Consider the following 17235-nt stretch of genomic DNA (forward strand, 5'->3'; position numbering starts at 1 on the left):
CGGTAGATAATGGAATAGGTTAGATTTATAATTTTGTTTGAAAATCGATTATTTTAATGAAGTTTCCTTTAAATTTTTTGTAATTGGTATCCAAGTAAACAGAAAAACAGTTTTACGTCACAAAAAAATTGCCCTAAGTGCTTAAATGTATTATTAACTATATCCGCTGCACCGTCGGTCAAACGAATATAAAATTCTATGAAAAATGTCAGGTTCAAAGTCGAAATACTCATAATACCGATTATGGTAATGCCATACAATCATGTTATTCAATTAAAAATAAGCTTACTCTAATCTAGAACAGTGGACAAAGCAAAATATTTGAATTCTCGTTTTCATAAATGTATTTTTTATTTTATTTTTATTGCTTGGATGGGTGGACGAGCTTACATCCCACTTGGTGTTAAGTGGTTACTGGAGCCCATAGACATCTACGACGTAAATGCGCCACCCACCTTGAGATATAAGCTCTAAGGTTTCAAGTATAGTTACAACGACTGCCTCGCCCTTCAAACCGAAACGCATTACTACTTCACGGCAGAAATAGGTAGAGTGGTGGTACTTACCCGCGCGGACTCACAAGAGGTCCTACCACCAGTATGTTCACTTCGTATTGTTCACAAGCGAGATTCGAACACCGGGACAGCCGCATCGCTCAATACGAATGCACCAGACGTCTTATCATTTAGACCACGACGACTTCATGGGCTCCGATAACCACATAAACAAAAGACATTTTTCTTACTTTGAAAAATTTCGTAAAAAATATTTTTTAAAGTTGTTTTCTTTATCTTTTATTATTAATTGCAGAAATTGTACGGTTTTAATTAATCATTTTTCTTACTTTGAAAAATTTCATAAAAAAAATTTTTTAAAGTTGTTTTCTTTATCTTTTATTATTAATTGCAGAAATTGTACGGTTTTAATTAATGGAAATTTAAGATAGTTTGTACTGAGTAATTACTATAAAAATTTGCGTTTGTAACCCAGACCATAACGCTGTTTGAGCTCTATGTCGTGTACTTGTTCAAACGAGGTTTGAAAAGTCTTAGGTGATAGACAGCGGCTTAACTAATCCTGACATTGCTGGTATCCATGAGTATCGGTGACTCAGTTTTTTATTTTGTGAAGAGTATTAATTAGTCTTCCTCGTACTAATGAGATAAAAATGATATCCATTGATTTCGCTGTAATATAGGACAAAAGCCTATGTAGGCCAACTTACACTGAAATATTTTTCAACAAACGGCAGTACGTGTTTTAGGTAAAAAAATAGTCCAAAAAACATGATTCAAATGTACAGTAAATAAAAATTTAATTTATTTATATTTGTTGACTTTATCTTCATAAATTATTTTCTGTTTTCTTTGCACAGCATTTAGATTGAAGAATACGTAGGTAAATATTCTAACTTCACATAAAGTGACAAGGGCGTACAGTCCCATACTATTGTATAATTTCAATTATTTGTTTAAACTTTCTAAAACTTGTGATTCGGGTCATTGTGCGACTTTTTCTTAAACAAGTTCGTATTTGCTTGATGCTAGAATGAAGATAGGAATTGTTGATATTAGGTAACATCATCTATACAAAATATATCGTAATTTTTACAAGGAACCTTGTTTTTGATTAGCAGCAGAAATAGCTATAGACTTAAGCGAGCTCATCACAAAATACCCAAATACCACAAATGATGCAAAATTTGGAAATTATAGCAGAAATATTTGTTTTCTTTTTGTGTTAAAAAATAAAATGTTAGGGTACCATATATTTTAATAAATTTAAGATGAGTTTCCAGCTACTCAATCAATGGAAATTTAACTATTGTTGCTTTCTCTAATTTACTGTTACTTAATGAATAAAGTAAGTTAAATTTCGGGCAGGGCGTGGGCATCGTGGGCGTGGCAAAACTCCGCCCAGTCAGGACCCGCCCTCGCCCTTTGCTACCTTTTTACTAAAAATCTGACGTAGACGCTTCTGACGTAGGTATTTAGAATAATTTAACTAATGTCATATAAAACAGCATCAGCCATTCCAAGCATAACTTACTTTATAAATGTGGCACTTTTTCAATCGAACAAACTCAAATTTTAAGTAAAGGGCAACTATACCCGAAAACAAAATGAATTTTTAACATATACCTTAATTATATATCTAATCTAATATAGTAAGCTTTTCCTAAAATGATCGAATAAAAACATGAATAGAAAGAAAACAGACAACATTAGAGCGTTTGATTAGAGGTGATGTTTAATTTAAGCTGAAAAATCGACATGGGTCGATCAATATAGAACTGGATTAGTAAAATACTGATTGATAGGTTTCCAAACCGTAATATTGTAAGTATTATGGGATAAGTAACTGTATTTTAATTAAAAAAGCTTCTTGAGGTATCCTTGACCTAGTGAGTAAAATGAGTATGATACAACTATAATACTATATCTGATTTGATTTTTCATTTCTGTGTATGGGAAGACGAACTCATTTTATGTTGTATGGCCCATTTTATGTTAAGGGGTTTTTAAAATACCTCGACAACACAACTTAAATTGCGCAGCTAATTGTAGAAAAAACCGGAACGCTCGACTACTTCGAGGCAGAATTATACATACGACGATTACGTGGGGATACTCCAACATAGATTTGCGAATTTGATTTCTATAACCTATCCGATGTTATCAGTTTATCTTGGGAGTTCTTCGTATTGCAGCAGTAACTACCATTGGATAAAAGATTTGAGAAACGGCCTGAGTCGCATTAACGACATTTTCAAGATATGTTTGCATACATACAATTTCCGAATAATAACACCGGACCGTCGTCTACCCAGCAATTTCACCTGCTCATTGCAAGATATTCCCCTTGTCTATCCCATCAAAGTATGTTAGGTACGTACCGGCGTCCCTCGTATAACACGGTACGTTTCATATAACACTGTTCCGATATAACACTATTGAACCTCTGAATACTGTAACATACGTGTACACTACTGATCTCATACAGGCTAGGGCCACGAGTGTTTCTGAAATCTGGAACCTAAAATAAAGTTGAACAATAATATCACTGTTTGAATGCTTTGCAATCAAAAGTCAGAACTATTATTAGAATGTATGTTTTTTTTTTTTATTGCTAGGTGAGTGGACGAGCTCACAGCCCACCTGGTGTTAAGTGGTTACTGGAGCCCATAGACATTTACGACGTAAATGCGCCGCCCACCTTGAGATATAAGTTCTAAGGTCTCAAGTATAGTTACAACCGGCTGCCCCACCCTTCAAACCGAAACGCATTACTGCTTCACGGCAGAAATAGGCAGGGTGGTGGTACCCACCCGCGCGGACTCACAAGAGGTCCTACCACCAGTAATTACGCAAATTATAATTTTGCGGGTTTCATTTTTATCACACGATGTTATTCCTTCACCGTGGAAGTCAATCGTGAACATTTGTTGAGTACGTATTTCATTAGAAAAGTTGGTACCCGCCTGAGATTCGAACACCGGCGCATCGCTCAACACGAATGCGCCGGACGTCTTATCCGTTAGGCCACGATGACTTCATGTATATATTATTTATAAATAATGAATTTGCGTATTCGGAAGTAAATCAGCCAAACCTTTATAAGTTTCAAATTAATTTCAAAACTGCTTTTCCAAATTCAAAACAATAACAAAAAATAGAATTAGCTAAAGCTAAAACAATTTTTTTGTAATTTAAAATTCTCATCAGTTTATTTTTTGATCACTATATTTTTTTGAATGGTTTTTCTGCTGAAGCATGCATAGTAACAAGTTTTGTTTAATACGTAGACGTCCTTAATGTTTTCAACGCCCTCTCATTTCTTGTTTCAGTTTTAGCTACTTTTCATTTATGTCGACAGGCAGGGCTAGTGTGGATTTGACATTGAATATACTTGAATTTGTGATTTTTATTTATATTAAACTTACTATACGTTGTTATAACGTTAGATTGCCAAAATACTTCTTAAAAACAATGCATGAAATAATAACATGTTTAACTACCGATAGGAAAGTAATAAGCATTGGGGAGGTCACAAGCCCGCAGGGCAGATAAACTCGTTAGAGTAAGATACGCCGACAGCCAAGTCGCGAGTGACGACACGACAGCGCACGCCGAGACCTTAGATATCTCCTTAATCTTGTTGTGACTCCGGGGCCGTCGTTTCCGATTCTCCGCAAATTACCTTTCTGGATCGACAATCTAATTCTGTGTCGTTGAAAATGTTTTTCTTTCAAATTACAATCGTTGTTTCATACTTGACAAATAAATGGGGATAGCAGAGCAGACCTTTAAGGTGTTGAGTTTGTCTGGAACACGTAGCACCTCGATGTTTCTACGTTAAAAGGTTCTTATTGACGCAGCGTTTTATTCGAGCACCGTGGCTACGCTCTTCACCTTGTAATTGATTGCTTTGTCACGTAATTTGTTTGTACTCCAGGCAGAGCGTGCCATCCTCGCGGGAGCACGTCGACACTCGCGCTATTCTCATCAAACCTGTAAATAATAAATGTTGCAGTATATATCTTACACGTTTCATGACAACTATAACAATTAAATTAGTGTCAAATAAAAATAAAAATATGTAACGTATTTAAAAACGGTTTTGTAATTTATGGTTTGTTTTAAAAATTATAAATTTACTACTTTTAGTGTAAAAATAAACCAAACATCTAGTTAAATATTAATTATACGCAGAAGAAACGTGGCTCTTTATCTGTTTGGAGTTTGTCGTTATCGACCTTCGAGAGATCTTAAGGACGGTTAAGGTAGCAAAAAAAACGCATTTTTTCTCTAGAATGTTGTTACATTTGCTACTAAATATTATTATGATCTCATATTATTAATCTTAAGTTTAGTTGTCAAGAAAAAAAACCATTAAATATGGCAGACAACCGATACTGGCTTACTGAAATAAGCGTAAGCGGTCGTGTAAAGAGCCTGGTGCGGCAAGGCGGGATCAGGGATATGTATCAATAAATTTGAAGCTGACAAATAATAAACTTATTTTATGGTAGTAGGGCGTACATCAACTATCCTTAAGTGAATACTCGTAGCTTAGTCAATTTTTTCATGGAAAATTTCGTCATTGCCCATCATATTGAATGTTTTACGGTCTTCAAATTTTTGATATTTTAAGCGTGCTGTCTTTAAGAAACAATAATGGCTTGTTACCACAATCACCTTTAGCTATTAGCTCGAAGTCTCATTGCATTGTTTTAAGTTTAAAGCGATTATTTTTCATCATTTATGGAATTTATAATAATATGATGATATAGTTTAATGAAAAAAAGTACATGGCCTAAAATATGTGGAAATGAAGTAACAACCTGGGCATAAATAATGCTACAATATAGAAAACAAGAATCCTATGTTTGAATTTAAAACCAACGTTTTCATTTAAATTGCAGTCATTTGAGTAATTGAAATTACAATGAAAGAAAAAAATTAAAACATTCTCAAAAATCCGCTTTTTAGTCTTATACGGTTACCATAATAAATTTTCAAATTGGCTGTGCTGTGACAAATTAATATTGTAAGATGCAACATAGGGTACACTGGGTAGAAACCGGATTGAGCTTGATCACAACCGCGCGCGTACCTTCACTAATAACCCTGTAATTGGTATCGAAGGTAGCCAGCCACAGCCGGATTACTGATCGTCTAATTGAATGCGAGTCGTTTCCGGACCGCCGTACCTCCTTCCAGACGAAGCGCTGTACGGTGTTATCTCCCAACCCAGTATTGTGTTGGTCAAGTTACTCGGGTTTGCGCACGTGTACAGAACGCTTCAATATTCTCGTACACCAACCGGTCAATTACATCGACTCGATGAATTAAATTGGCGTGTAATCGGGTGACCGCTTCCTTATGGAGATCAAACGAGCGTCGAACGAGACTTTAAATTTTCTGAACGACGAGGCTGCGAACTTTACGGCATCAGATAATAATCATTTCGTGTCAATTAGCTAATGTAAAATAAAATAAGCGTACCCTAATGTACGACAGTCGTAATTAAAATTACTCTGACGATTTGATGGCATCTGTTTTAAATCGTGAACACCAAAGTAACTTAAATTAATTGTAAAACCACATCGTATTGATTAAATTTCTGAACGTTGTTCAGATTGATAATAATAGCAAAATTCAATGTATTCATTTCTAATGGTAAACGATGTTATCCATTTCCACGTGGAAGTGGAAATAAGTTAGCTTATTAAGTTAGATAATAGTATGAATTTTAGGAAAAATTTACACAACTTTTTCGGGAAAAAAACCATGAAATTATGATGAGCTAGACTATGCATAATAAATTCTTTTTAATTAAACGCAAACCTTGAATAAGTAAATTTATATTTTTGATAAATGTTATTAGGTATGTGGTTATGATCTAACAAAGTGTTGGAACGAATAGACATCGCGGCGAGGTGTGCGTAGCTTGTATCGCGATTTAGATGATGTTTACAGATAGATATCAAGCTCGCTCACCGACCTGGACGCGCGCCAACTGATCTCCTCTCAACAGGTACATGAGAGAGAATTCGTGTGCTCCTAATGACATCACACGCCTTGCCCACTCTTAAAACTGATTCACCTCATTCAAAGTATTTTAGTCTAGTAGGAACCGAAAATATTATTGTTATGCAACTTTTTTTATTTGTAACGAAGATGACTAAACCTACGTACGCGTGTAGCACTAGAATTTATTTAAAATGAAAAATCCTTTAATTTGCTTATCAGTGGATAATCTACGATACCAGCAAACAACAAGTGCATCGGACAGCGTGCAGCTTTTTATTAACTTTTTAAACGATCGTGTTAATTAGAGCGCTTTGCAGTAGCCCTCGAGCGCCGCACATCTGCACCGTGCAGTCAGAGCTCGGTAAAAAATTGTAAACGATATGTTTCCGTACTAATTAAATTGGTATACGATATGCAATGTGTATAGGTTTTTTGAATTATAAATTCGAATCATTATCAATTAACAAAATTTATTAACAAATAATTTGTTTTATTGTTGCAGCAACTAATTCGGTCACAACAAGCGGCAGCAGCGGGCGGACAAGCGGCAGCGGCACAGTTACAATTGCTGCAGCAGCAACAACAGCAACAGTTCCAACTGCAACAGCAAATAGCCGCCCAACAAGCGTTCACGCAAGCCCCGTACGTAATCAACACAGGACAGGAAGGTGCGCCGTACGTGAGCGCATTAATCGCGGGTGTTCCGCCTTATTACGGAGTCGCAGCGCCATGGGGAGTATATCCCGGCCTCGTAGCGCAACCCGCGCAACAGCAAGCCCAGCAACCGCGACGGCCGCTCACTCCGCAGCAAGGCGAACAGCAGGTTAACGGGCAAGGCCAGTACGTGATTCCTTACTACGACCCCGGCTCGCTGGTCATGGGCGGCCGCAACGGTACCCCTCTGCGACTCGTGTCGCCGGGCGGCGTGCTAGCGCCGCGCCAGTACCAGCCGGCGCCCGCACACCCCGCCGCCGGCGCCGCGCCCCCCGCCCCCGCACAGACGCACCAGCCGCAGCCGCCAGGTAACAAACACCACGTGCAAACTTATGCGCACTCGCCACTAGCTCACTCACATTTACACTGCCTTCGATTGTTGTGTACATTTTACACACAAACAATGGCGAACGTCTCGTTTTTTTATAGAAAAATATTATAAAATAATTTATGATCGTTGAAACGTTCGATTAGAACTAATTTTTCATAAATTTTCTAAAAACGCTATAATTTCTGACTATTAAAAGTGAGTGTGCACAAGGGGATACTTCTTTTCTTTCATCTTGTAAATAAAGTTACCAAACTGAATTCCAGATGCATGGTGTGTCTAAAATGCATAGCATATTTTGAATGAAATTTTGCTTAATCCTCGTATAAGTTTTTTAGTAGTTCGAAAATACATAATAATAAAAATATAGGAAAATATTAAATTTTACTCTTACCAAATAGATTTCTTTAACTTCTAACAAAGTTGCAAAGTATTGAAAAGAGGTGATGATTGTTTGCTTGCAAAATAAAAATGAATTCAACTATAGTTATACCTTTTCTGTTCATACGTAAATAATATGCACAAGTATTTAATTTAGTTTACATTAAAATCAAATACCTACATCTCGTTGATAGTAGTGACCTTTTCATCTTATGCTTCTTTTAAAATAACAAGTGTCTCATATACATTTTATTATATAATATTCTCACTGCAAGTGACGGCGGCAAATGTAAATTTAGACGGCAAAACATAAAAATTTACATATTCTCATAATATTTTTTAAATGTATTAGTTTATGTACTATGTATATACGAGTAACAGTAATGTATATAAAATTTTTGAAGATTTACTTTACTTTTATTAAGTAGAAAAAAAATCACTCCATCAATAAAATATTAGGTACAGCTAGTAAACATAAGGTGCTGCGTACATTAGTGGTAGTAACAAAAGGTCTCTAGATAAAGCCTTTTTTTTCTTCTATAATATTTTACAATCTAAATCCTATTTTTAAAATTACTTAACTGGTTTTTTTATTGACTTTATTTATTCAAAATTTCTGTTTGACTCTAGTAAACATGTATGTCCGTCTGGTTTCGGCACTGGCAAACATGTCTGTATATTTGAAAGAATACAATATTACTCATTAAAGAAAAATATAGAATAATGTGAATACAAATATACAATCCACAAAGTAATAGCGTTTTTATATAAAATATAATAATTTTGAAAATATTTAGGCCCTCACAAAACACTGAACTTTATTTTAAAAAAGTAATATTATGTGAAGCTTAGAGAAGAATGAAATCTATTTAATTTGGTCGCCATCGTTTTTGTCTTATTAGTCTGTTTGTTGGAGGTTAGTAATAAATATAAATTTAATTCCATGCCATACTAGACACATTTTTCTCATTCTAAGAAAAAAAATAGAATTTGTGCTTTTTGGTTCCTTGTAGGTTTATAGTATTCTAAAACATCAGCTACCGATAGCGACTATTCCACAAAGCTGTTAACCCAATAAGACGAATAATATGTGAACTTAGATGATGATAACACATTCAAATCTGTATAGTAAATCCGAACAATTTATTACTTCCATATTATACATGTTTAATACGGCCAGACGTACATTAAATGACAGACGCTATTTAAAAACACATTTGATGATCAGTACGCACCTAGTAGGTAATACCGGTATGAGTAAACGTGGAAGAGTGTAAAGTTTTGTACATATCGATGTCGCCACTCGCTCGCGAGGCCTCCGAGTTCGCGAGTCGTGTACAGAACGTAGAGGAGAGTGGAGGAGCAGAGTGTTGGAGCGCGGAGGTATGTCGTGTTACAGGCGGCGCGAGCGGCGCGCGGCGGGACTCGCTGGAGTTCGGCGGCGGCGGCGCCCTGCACGAGTACGCACGCAAGTGGGGCCCCTCGCCGCTGTCCCCGCCGCTGGGCGCCGCGCTGGGGCCCGTGGGGCTGCGGCCCGTGTCCGCCGCGCCCGGCGCCGAGACCGCCAAGTACAGGTCTGTTCGCGCGCGCACACTGTACATATCTGCGCTTCTGTACATTATTAATCCTGTTGCCGTTCGAGCTTGTCCATTCGTTCATTCTAAAATTTACTCGTCTGGTTTGCGTTCCTGAAGGTATTTTATCGTTTTCCTTTCAGAGCTGTGAGCAGTTTAGCCCAGGGACTCACCTCTAATGGAATGTTTGGTTCGTCTTCATCGCTACTCAGCAAACTCGGTGGAGTTGGAACTATCTCAGGTCGGTATCGTTAGCGGTGGTGCCCCTATGTCACCGTTGTCATGTACATATACATATACACGACTTGTAAATATGATTGTTGCATAAAATGTATATTTTAATTATGGAGGCCAGTCTACCACAGCTTCTTCATGTAAATATTTAATCTTTTAACTAATTAATGATTTGCATAATCATGAATATAATAAGCAAATTATGATGTACTGAGCGAATAAGTTTCGAAGAAAGTTAGTCGTTGCTCATACAAAGGTATAGTGTGAAAGCAGTAGTAACATGTGAGCGTTTGCACACAGAGCTGGTGAGCGGAGGCGTGGGCGCGCTGGTGGGCGACAAGCCGGCCGCGGGGCGCTCGCGTCTGCTCGAGGACTTCCGCAACAACCGCTTCCCGAACCTGCAGCTGCGCGACCTCGCCAACCACATCGTCGAGTTCTCGCAGGACCAGCACGGCTCCAGGTACCGCACCCACCACAATGCTCTGAGAAATTGTGTTCGAGATGATACCGTCATCTCGTTTTTACCATCGCACCGCCCGCCACCGGAGTAGAGTTCACCATACTACCTGGAGCCATTGCGATCATCCACAGTGCGTTTCCAGAGGTCGTGTGCTCGTATGCCTACAAGGGCAATAAAAAAAATGTATTTGTTTCTTGGTCTTGTGTTCTCATCGTCTGATAATGGCGAAAATCAATTGAATACTATGAGTTGTTGCTCGAATCGATAATTGAAGTTCTACTCTACAAACTACTAATGTTATTGCATCGAATCTTGCACGGGCAGCGCGGGCGATCTTGTCTAAATCTGCCGCAAAGTAGTCACGTATTCGAAGGGTGGGACACTTAACACTATACACCAGAGGGTTCGCTCTCATGTCTCAAGGTGGTAACGAGTTACACCGGGGCGCGAACTTGCCCATCCAGCTCATGAAATAAAAAATACATGAAAGAGAGAGCGCATTTGTGGAACTAAATTTGACGATGAACGTAATATGGCGTTGACGGCCGTAGTTAAGTATTATTAATAAAAGACCATAACAATTCATTAAGATACATAAGACAGAAAAGCAGCAAGCAAAATGTATTGCAATAGAAAACTGGAGAAAAATAAACTATCGTCTTACTTTTCTTATACTTCTGTGGTGATTGATATGAAGATCTTTTTGGTTTAACAATCCTTTTTTAGTTTTTAAATTGCCACCATATTTATATACATTGTCGATAAACATAAATTTAACTACTTAATAAATTACTAAAATTACAGAATGTTAAGCATTGATACTCTTACTGATTATTCAAGTGTTGTGGAATTTAAAATATTCAACTAATGAAATGATTTCATTGTTATTTAAAACGTAATAAGTAGCGATAAAATAAATACAAGTGGCCAAAAAATTACAAACAATTTGCCCTTGGCTTGCCACTGTAAAATTGACGCTCATCTTTCATGCCTGTAGGTACTGAATGAAATTTAACTATTTTTCACCTAAGCATACATATTTATTGTTACATTATGTACACATTATACCAGAACCTGTCAAAGTGAAGTAACAGTTTCAAAACCAACAGACTTCCACGAAATAATTGTGTTTATAAATGAACAAAAGTATTTCTCAATATTTCATGTAGTCTTCATATTATTATATTCTTCTATTTAGATTTTACTTCAGTTATGATGAGCGAACAAATTCAAAAAGATACATGTGGTGTTAAATTTTGTGTAAACCATTGTTGTGGACACAACAGAACGTAATTGTCACATAGGAAATGTATTTTAAATATTAATTAATTTAAGTAACAATTACCAGTTACCCTTCAAACTTAAACTCATTGCATCATGGCACAGTTCGAAAAGTTTGGCAATTTGTGGCATCAACACATCCCACGATCAATGAAATCAACCGTAAATAAAGTAGAGTTAGAGTAACAAAAAGTAAATAACTATATATTTTTTTGGTTTTTCAGATTTATACAACAGAAACTAGAAAGAGCAACAGTCCAAGAGAAACAAATGGTATTTAACGAAATTATCGGGGCAGCGTACAGTCTCATGACGGACGTCTTTGGGAATTATGTAATACAGAAATTTTTTGAGTTTGGCACGACCGAACAAAAAACCACACTTGCACAAAAGGTGAGTTGCATATAAAACTATCTAATCATATTTCTATCGTAAATTTCTATAAGCTTAGTTAGGAGTGTTCAGATTTGATTGTGTGTATATATTTTTCTATTTAACTCAAACAAGAACAGTCCTCGTGATGTTAAGAGTTATTGGAACCCATAGACATCGCTACGTGAATTCTGCCTGCAAACTTGAAACCTGAATTCGAAGTTACAATCGTAAAACTAAACATGTCGCCTTAAACACGTCATTTCGGATCCTCCCAATCCACTAACGGTGCTTTTAGGTACCTCAAGCACTGGTCACGGTTCTCGTCGAACCCGTCGCTCGCCCTACGCAGGTTTTGGCGAGTAAATTAACCTACAGACACAGCCCACTGAGTTTCCCCGCTGGATCTTCTCAGTGGGTCGCGTTTCCGATCCGGCGGTAGGTTCTGCGAAGTACGCCTCTTGCTAGGGCTAGTGTTAACAACGTCCACAAGTTAGAGCCCCGTAAGCTCACGTACTCATTCTGTGAATCTAGCATGACTCTCCGAGGTCACTAGACTGGGTAGGACAAGTACTACTGTGACATTATCAATATTTTTGATAATCGAATATGATCGATTTTTATTTGACGTACATTAAAGTTGATACAAGAGAGCACGTTTATTTTCATAACGCTTTGTACGTGAATGTTGGATTAATTTTACGGGATGTTACTGGTTGTACAGGTGCGCGGTCACGTGCTCAACCTGGCGCTACAGATGTACGGGTGCCGGGTCATACAGAAGGCGCTCGAGTCCATCCCGCCTGAACAACAACAAGAGGTCGTCAGGGAACTCGACGGACACGTGCTTAAATGTGTCAAGGACCAAAACGGGAACCATGTCGTATGTACACATATCTATACTAATATATAAATCTACAGTAGTTTTTAAGGGTGCTCCGTTATAACTACTGGACCATGCATCCAATTGACTTGAAACTTGGTATCCATGTAGAAAATACATGTACTTAATGGATAGGCTAATGTTTATATGAGTGTTGGACTCCCTGCACCAGTTGCGGGGGCGTTAATGATGAGAATCTTTGTGGGGGCGAGAAATAATAATGTAAAAAGTGTAAAATAGTGTAAAAGCCCAGCAAAGCGGACGGTTACAGCTAGTTTACTTTATAAAAGTTGATAAATGAACAAGAAATTAAATTTTTATGAAATAAAAATATTATTTTTGTTAAATTGCAGGTTCAAAAGTGCATAGAATGCGTGGAGCCGTCAGCGTTACAGTTCATAATAAACGCATTCGCGGGTCAGGTGTACGCGCTGTCCACGCACCCGTACGGCTGCCGCGTCATACAGCGCATCCTCGAGCACTGCACGCCCGAGCAGACCGCGCCCGTGCTCAACGAGCTGCATGCCCACACAGACCAGCTCATCACGGTCAGAACTCACTCTTTCTGTACCCTACCCTACATCCGCCACAGCATCTGGTACCCCCGACCCGGTCTGCGAGCTCGCTACCCCACCTGTTGTTTGTTACTAAAATCCATAAACCACTACGTGTACATCGCCACCATCTTTCAAACCGGAATGCATCTACACGTGAAGCGTTTAAGACGAAGGTTCGAGAACGGTTTCTCAGAGAGTTAGCAGAGTCATCTAATTAATAATATTTGTTTATGTATGTTTTTATATGTATATGTTACCGGAAATGTATGAAATCAAGGAATTGTATACAAATCCTAGGAAATGTGTACAATTCCGATACTATTTAGGAAATGTATAAAATATTGTTTGAAAAACTATTTAATGTATAGATATCCTAGGAAATGTATACATTTCCTCGGAATTGTATATAATTCCAATATTGTATTAGGAAATGTATAAAGTAAATGCTTGCTGTAATAAAACACGTTGTTAATAATATTTTTTTGTCATACCGTAAAATAATAAGAATATATTCATATCTTACTAATTAAAACTTCTAAAATCAACTATCTATTAACTTTTAATGTATCACAAAATCAACTTATATTTATTCTTATAAAATCAAATTTTCATTTGGCAAGTAATCAGTCTGGTAATTAAGTAATTATAAATGTCAAAGTATAAAAGTAAATCTTTATATTATATTAGTTTGTCAGTCCATATAGCTATTTATTTTTGCAGGGTAAGCTCGAATGGCATTTGGAAGTACATAGTACTTTATTTTTAAAACACAGACATCTTGATGTAGCACAGTTTTTCTTGCAAAGGCACTTCTTAAATCCCTGGCCGGTTCCAGTGGATTGCAAGTTGGCAACGGACCGTAGTGCAAGACTCGTCCCGCTGTCCCCGCGTACCCACCTATATCTTAAATGTTTTACATTTCCGATTGCTATTTAGGAAATGTATAGATTTCCTAGGAAATGTGTAATGTGTAAGTATAATATAATTTATTTCACACATTTCCGTGCGATTTTAGGAATTACATACATTTCCTAGGAATTGTATACAATGACGGATTACATACATTTCCGGTAACATATATATTTATGATATGTATATGTGTATATTTATTTATATGTATTTAAGTACCAGTATTTGTATCTATAAATATTATGTATGTTATATATACACATATGTTTAAGTATTAACACCTTCACACTACACCTACCAAGGTTCATCTCTGCACTCCCCTAAGGTAGATTGTTAGAGAATCCCTATGGCATTAAGTCCGCCTTTATACTTTCTAGTATATGAAGTTATAAATAAATGCATTAATGCTTCGTAGCAGGTAGAGCAGTGATACACGACCGTGCCGACTCTGACATGCTCCACCATGAATAATAATGAAAATTATTATTTATGCGTAATACATTTTGTATTACTTGATATTATATCTTCGTGATCGTCATTGATGAACATATATACGTACGTACTCGGCGTACTTCTTTCAGAAAACTATTACTTGTTGTAGGAAATGTTCGTGATTTGAACACTGCGACAGTTGAAACGCTCCTTTATACCACGACTACTTCAAACCAGGGATGTATATAATTTGAAGCCGGTTACTCATGGTCTTTTTTCAGTGTTAAGGCATATTCCATTTGCACAATACAATTGAGAAGTTGATCTCTTTTAGGCGGGGGCGACAGTAGTGTTGTCTTATAGGCTTCAGTAACTGCAGGTGGCCGGCCGGATGGCGCCTGTCTGTTGTATGACTACAAAAATCTGTATGCGGATTTGTATGCCTTAACTTCATTTTAGATAATTAAGATTACACAGTATAAACTATTTATTTATGAATATGATTTAAATTATACTGTAGGATCAATACGGGAACTACGTGGTGCAACACGTGCTGGAGCACGGCGCCGGCGAGGACCGGTCGCGCCTGGTGGCCGCCGTGCGCGGGAAGGTGCTGCAGCTCTCGCAGCACAAGTTCGCGTCCAACGTCGTCGAGAAGTGCGTCACGCACGCCACGCGCAACGAGCGCGCGCTGCTCATCGACGAGCTGTGCGGCTTCAACGACAAGTACGTGCGGCCCCGGCACCGCCCCCGCCCAGTACCCGCCCACCACCCGCCCACCTCGCCCCAACTAACTCTCCCGTACTGTTGCAGCGCTCTCCACGTCATGATGAAGGACCAGTTCGCGAACTACGTCGTGCAAAAGATGATCGACGTCGCGGAGCCGACGCAGCGTAAAGTGTTGATGCACAAGATCCGACCGCACATCGGCTCGTTGCGCAAGTACACGTACGGCAAGCACATCATCGCGAAGCTGGAGAAGTTCTTCATGAAGGCGCCGGAGCTCGGCCCCATCGGCCCGCCGCCGCCGGGCGCCGTGCTTTAGGCGGCAAACACTTTTATACATTTGTGAATATTTGCGATTGTACATTTGTAAGTAAAGAGCCCGCGGCGCCTGTACATAGCCACGTCCCGGCGGCAGACTGATGTACAGAACGTGCGTATCCGAGTACTTGTAACAGTTGTATAGAGTCGTCTCTCCGCGACTTCATATTTCGTTGCGTTTTATAGTTTTAAGTGTTCTAGTATTATTCGTTGTTCGTATGAATCTATGTATAAATATTTGAACGTCTCTCATTCTTGTGTAATTTATTATTCGATGCAAAGCGGCGGGCGACGGGCCCGAGCGCCTCGTAGGTTAGTTCGTTGTAGATTTACTGTTAGCTGGGCTAGGGGACCTTGAATCTTCTGAGCGACGGAGAGATGCCGCAGGCAGTTCTGGACAATCGACACTATAGTCGTGATCGTAGCGTTATTTTTTTGTATCAAGCTGAGCTCTCGTTTAAGTTTTATGAACCGGCTTAAAATCGTATATAGACTATCGAATATTTTTAGTGCCGGTGTGTATAGATGGTCGGTTATAATTTGTGAAAATGATATTTTTGTATATTTTTATGTAATTAAGTTATTTAGTAAAGAGCCCCGCGAAGAGCGGGATCAGCTCTGTCGAGTGGACGATGCTTATGTTGTAGTGTGTGCTTAGGTTATAGTGATGATTGTAAAGTTCTGTACTGATAGATGTAGTTCCGAGGTCTACCTTGCCGTGTGCACGTCGAACACGTAGCTGCTCCTCATTCCCCTGTGTAATAAAATTGAATAGGAAGCGTAGATTCCTGCGACACCTCAGATTTTTTACGTCTAGGTATAATTGAAAATAAAATTGTTGTAAATGGCTGTACAAAAAATGTTAACAAAAATAATTTGTGAATCCCATAATGTGATGGAATTTGGATGAGACGTCGAGAGAGACAGCTGACGGAGCCGTCCCTCTGGAGGCCTCGTCTGTAGGTTGTACTAGATAAACGTTTATAAGATGATCCATCTATTTAGACATTAATTAAAATAAAGCATTTCTGTAATAATATTACAATGATAATTTTGTTTTATTCCCCACCCTGTTTTACCTTTTATAATAATTAAAAGGCGATCGCGACTGCGGTAGTGAATAATAAAAATTACATCACCTTAATGTAAGTGTGGTGTAAGCGGCGGACGCGCTTACGTACGGGTGACCGCGGGCGCGTGGCCGTAACGGCACGAGAATGTCTCCATCCACACCTGCACACGTGCGGCCCGAGTCTCAATAGGACAGCATGACGGCTGTCATATTCTCCATATTCATATGGAACACACTACGGCTTCGTCGCAATAAAGTATGGTGCATAAGTGTGACTGGTAAGGGTGGCCAAATACCACAGTTTGAGGGACAGCGAGCTCCAAGCTATTGTCATTTAATTAAAATGTAAAAAAAACTAGGAAAATATTTAAATACTTGAAACTTCTTTCTGGTCGTTCCATCAATGCTGAGGATCGTGACTGTATGTCAATCATCTCCACTCGGTCCGGTTCGGCGCC

The 17235-nt window shown here is 38.3% G+C and overlaps 1 protein-coding gene across 15 annotated transcripts in view; it reads left to right on the forward strand.

The window, feature by feature from the left end:
• Positions 1 to 16756, forward strand: part of pum (pumilio) — a 76565-nt gene extending 59809 nt beyond the window's left edge. For 11 of the 15 annotated variants that reach the window (XM_089733363.1, XM_089733362.1, XM_089733359.1 and 8 more), the window contains 9 exons: positions 7039 to 7558; positions 9359 to 9533; positions 9677 to 9774; positions 10068 to 10227; positions 11733 to 11900; positions 12595 to 12763; positions 13117 to 13311; positions 15182 to 15387; positions 15475 to 16756. In XM_089733363.1, the coding sequence (XP_089589489.1) occupies positions 7039 to 7558; positions 9359 to 9533; positions 9677 to 9774; positions 10068 to 10227; positions 11733 to 11900; positions 12595 to 12763; positions 13117 to 13311; positions 15182 to 15387; positions 15475 to 15706 (1923 nt within the window). In that variant the 3' untranslated portion in view covers positions 15707 to 16756. Of the gene's footprint in view, positions 1 to 7038; positions 7559 to 9358; positions 9534 to 9676; positions 9775 to 10067; positions 10228 to 11732; positions 11902 to 12594; positions 12764 to 13116; positions 13312 to 15181 lie in introns of all 15 variants that reach the window. The other 4 variants (XM_089733358.1, XM_028184000.2, XM_089733368.1 and 1 more) reach the window with 2 other exon arrangements.
• The last annotated feature ends 479 nt before the right edge of the window (positions 16757 to 17235 follow it).

The sequence above is a fragment of the Bombyx mandarina genome, chromosome 15 (genome assembly GCF_030267445.1).
Source record: "Bombyx mandarina strain Sakado chromosome 15, ASM3026744v2".
NCBI lineage: Eukaryota > Metazoa > Arthropoda > Insecta > Lepidoptera > Bombycidae > Bombyx > Bombyx mandarina.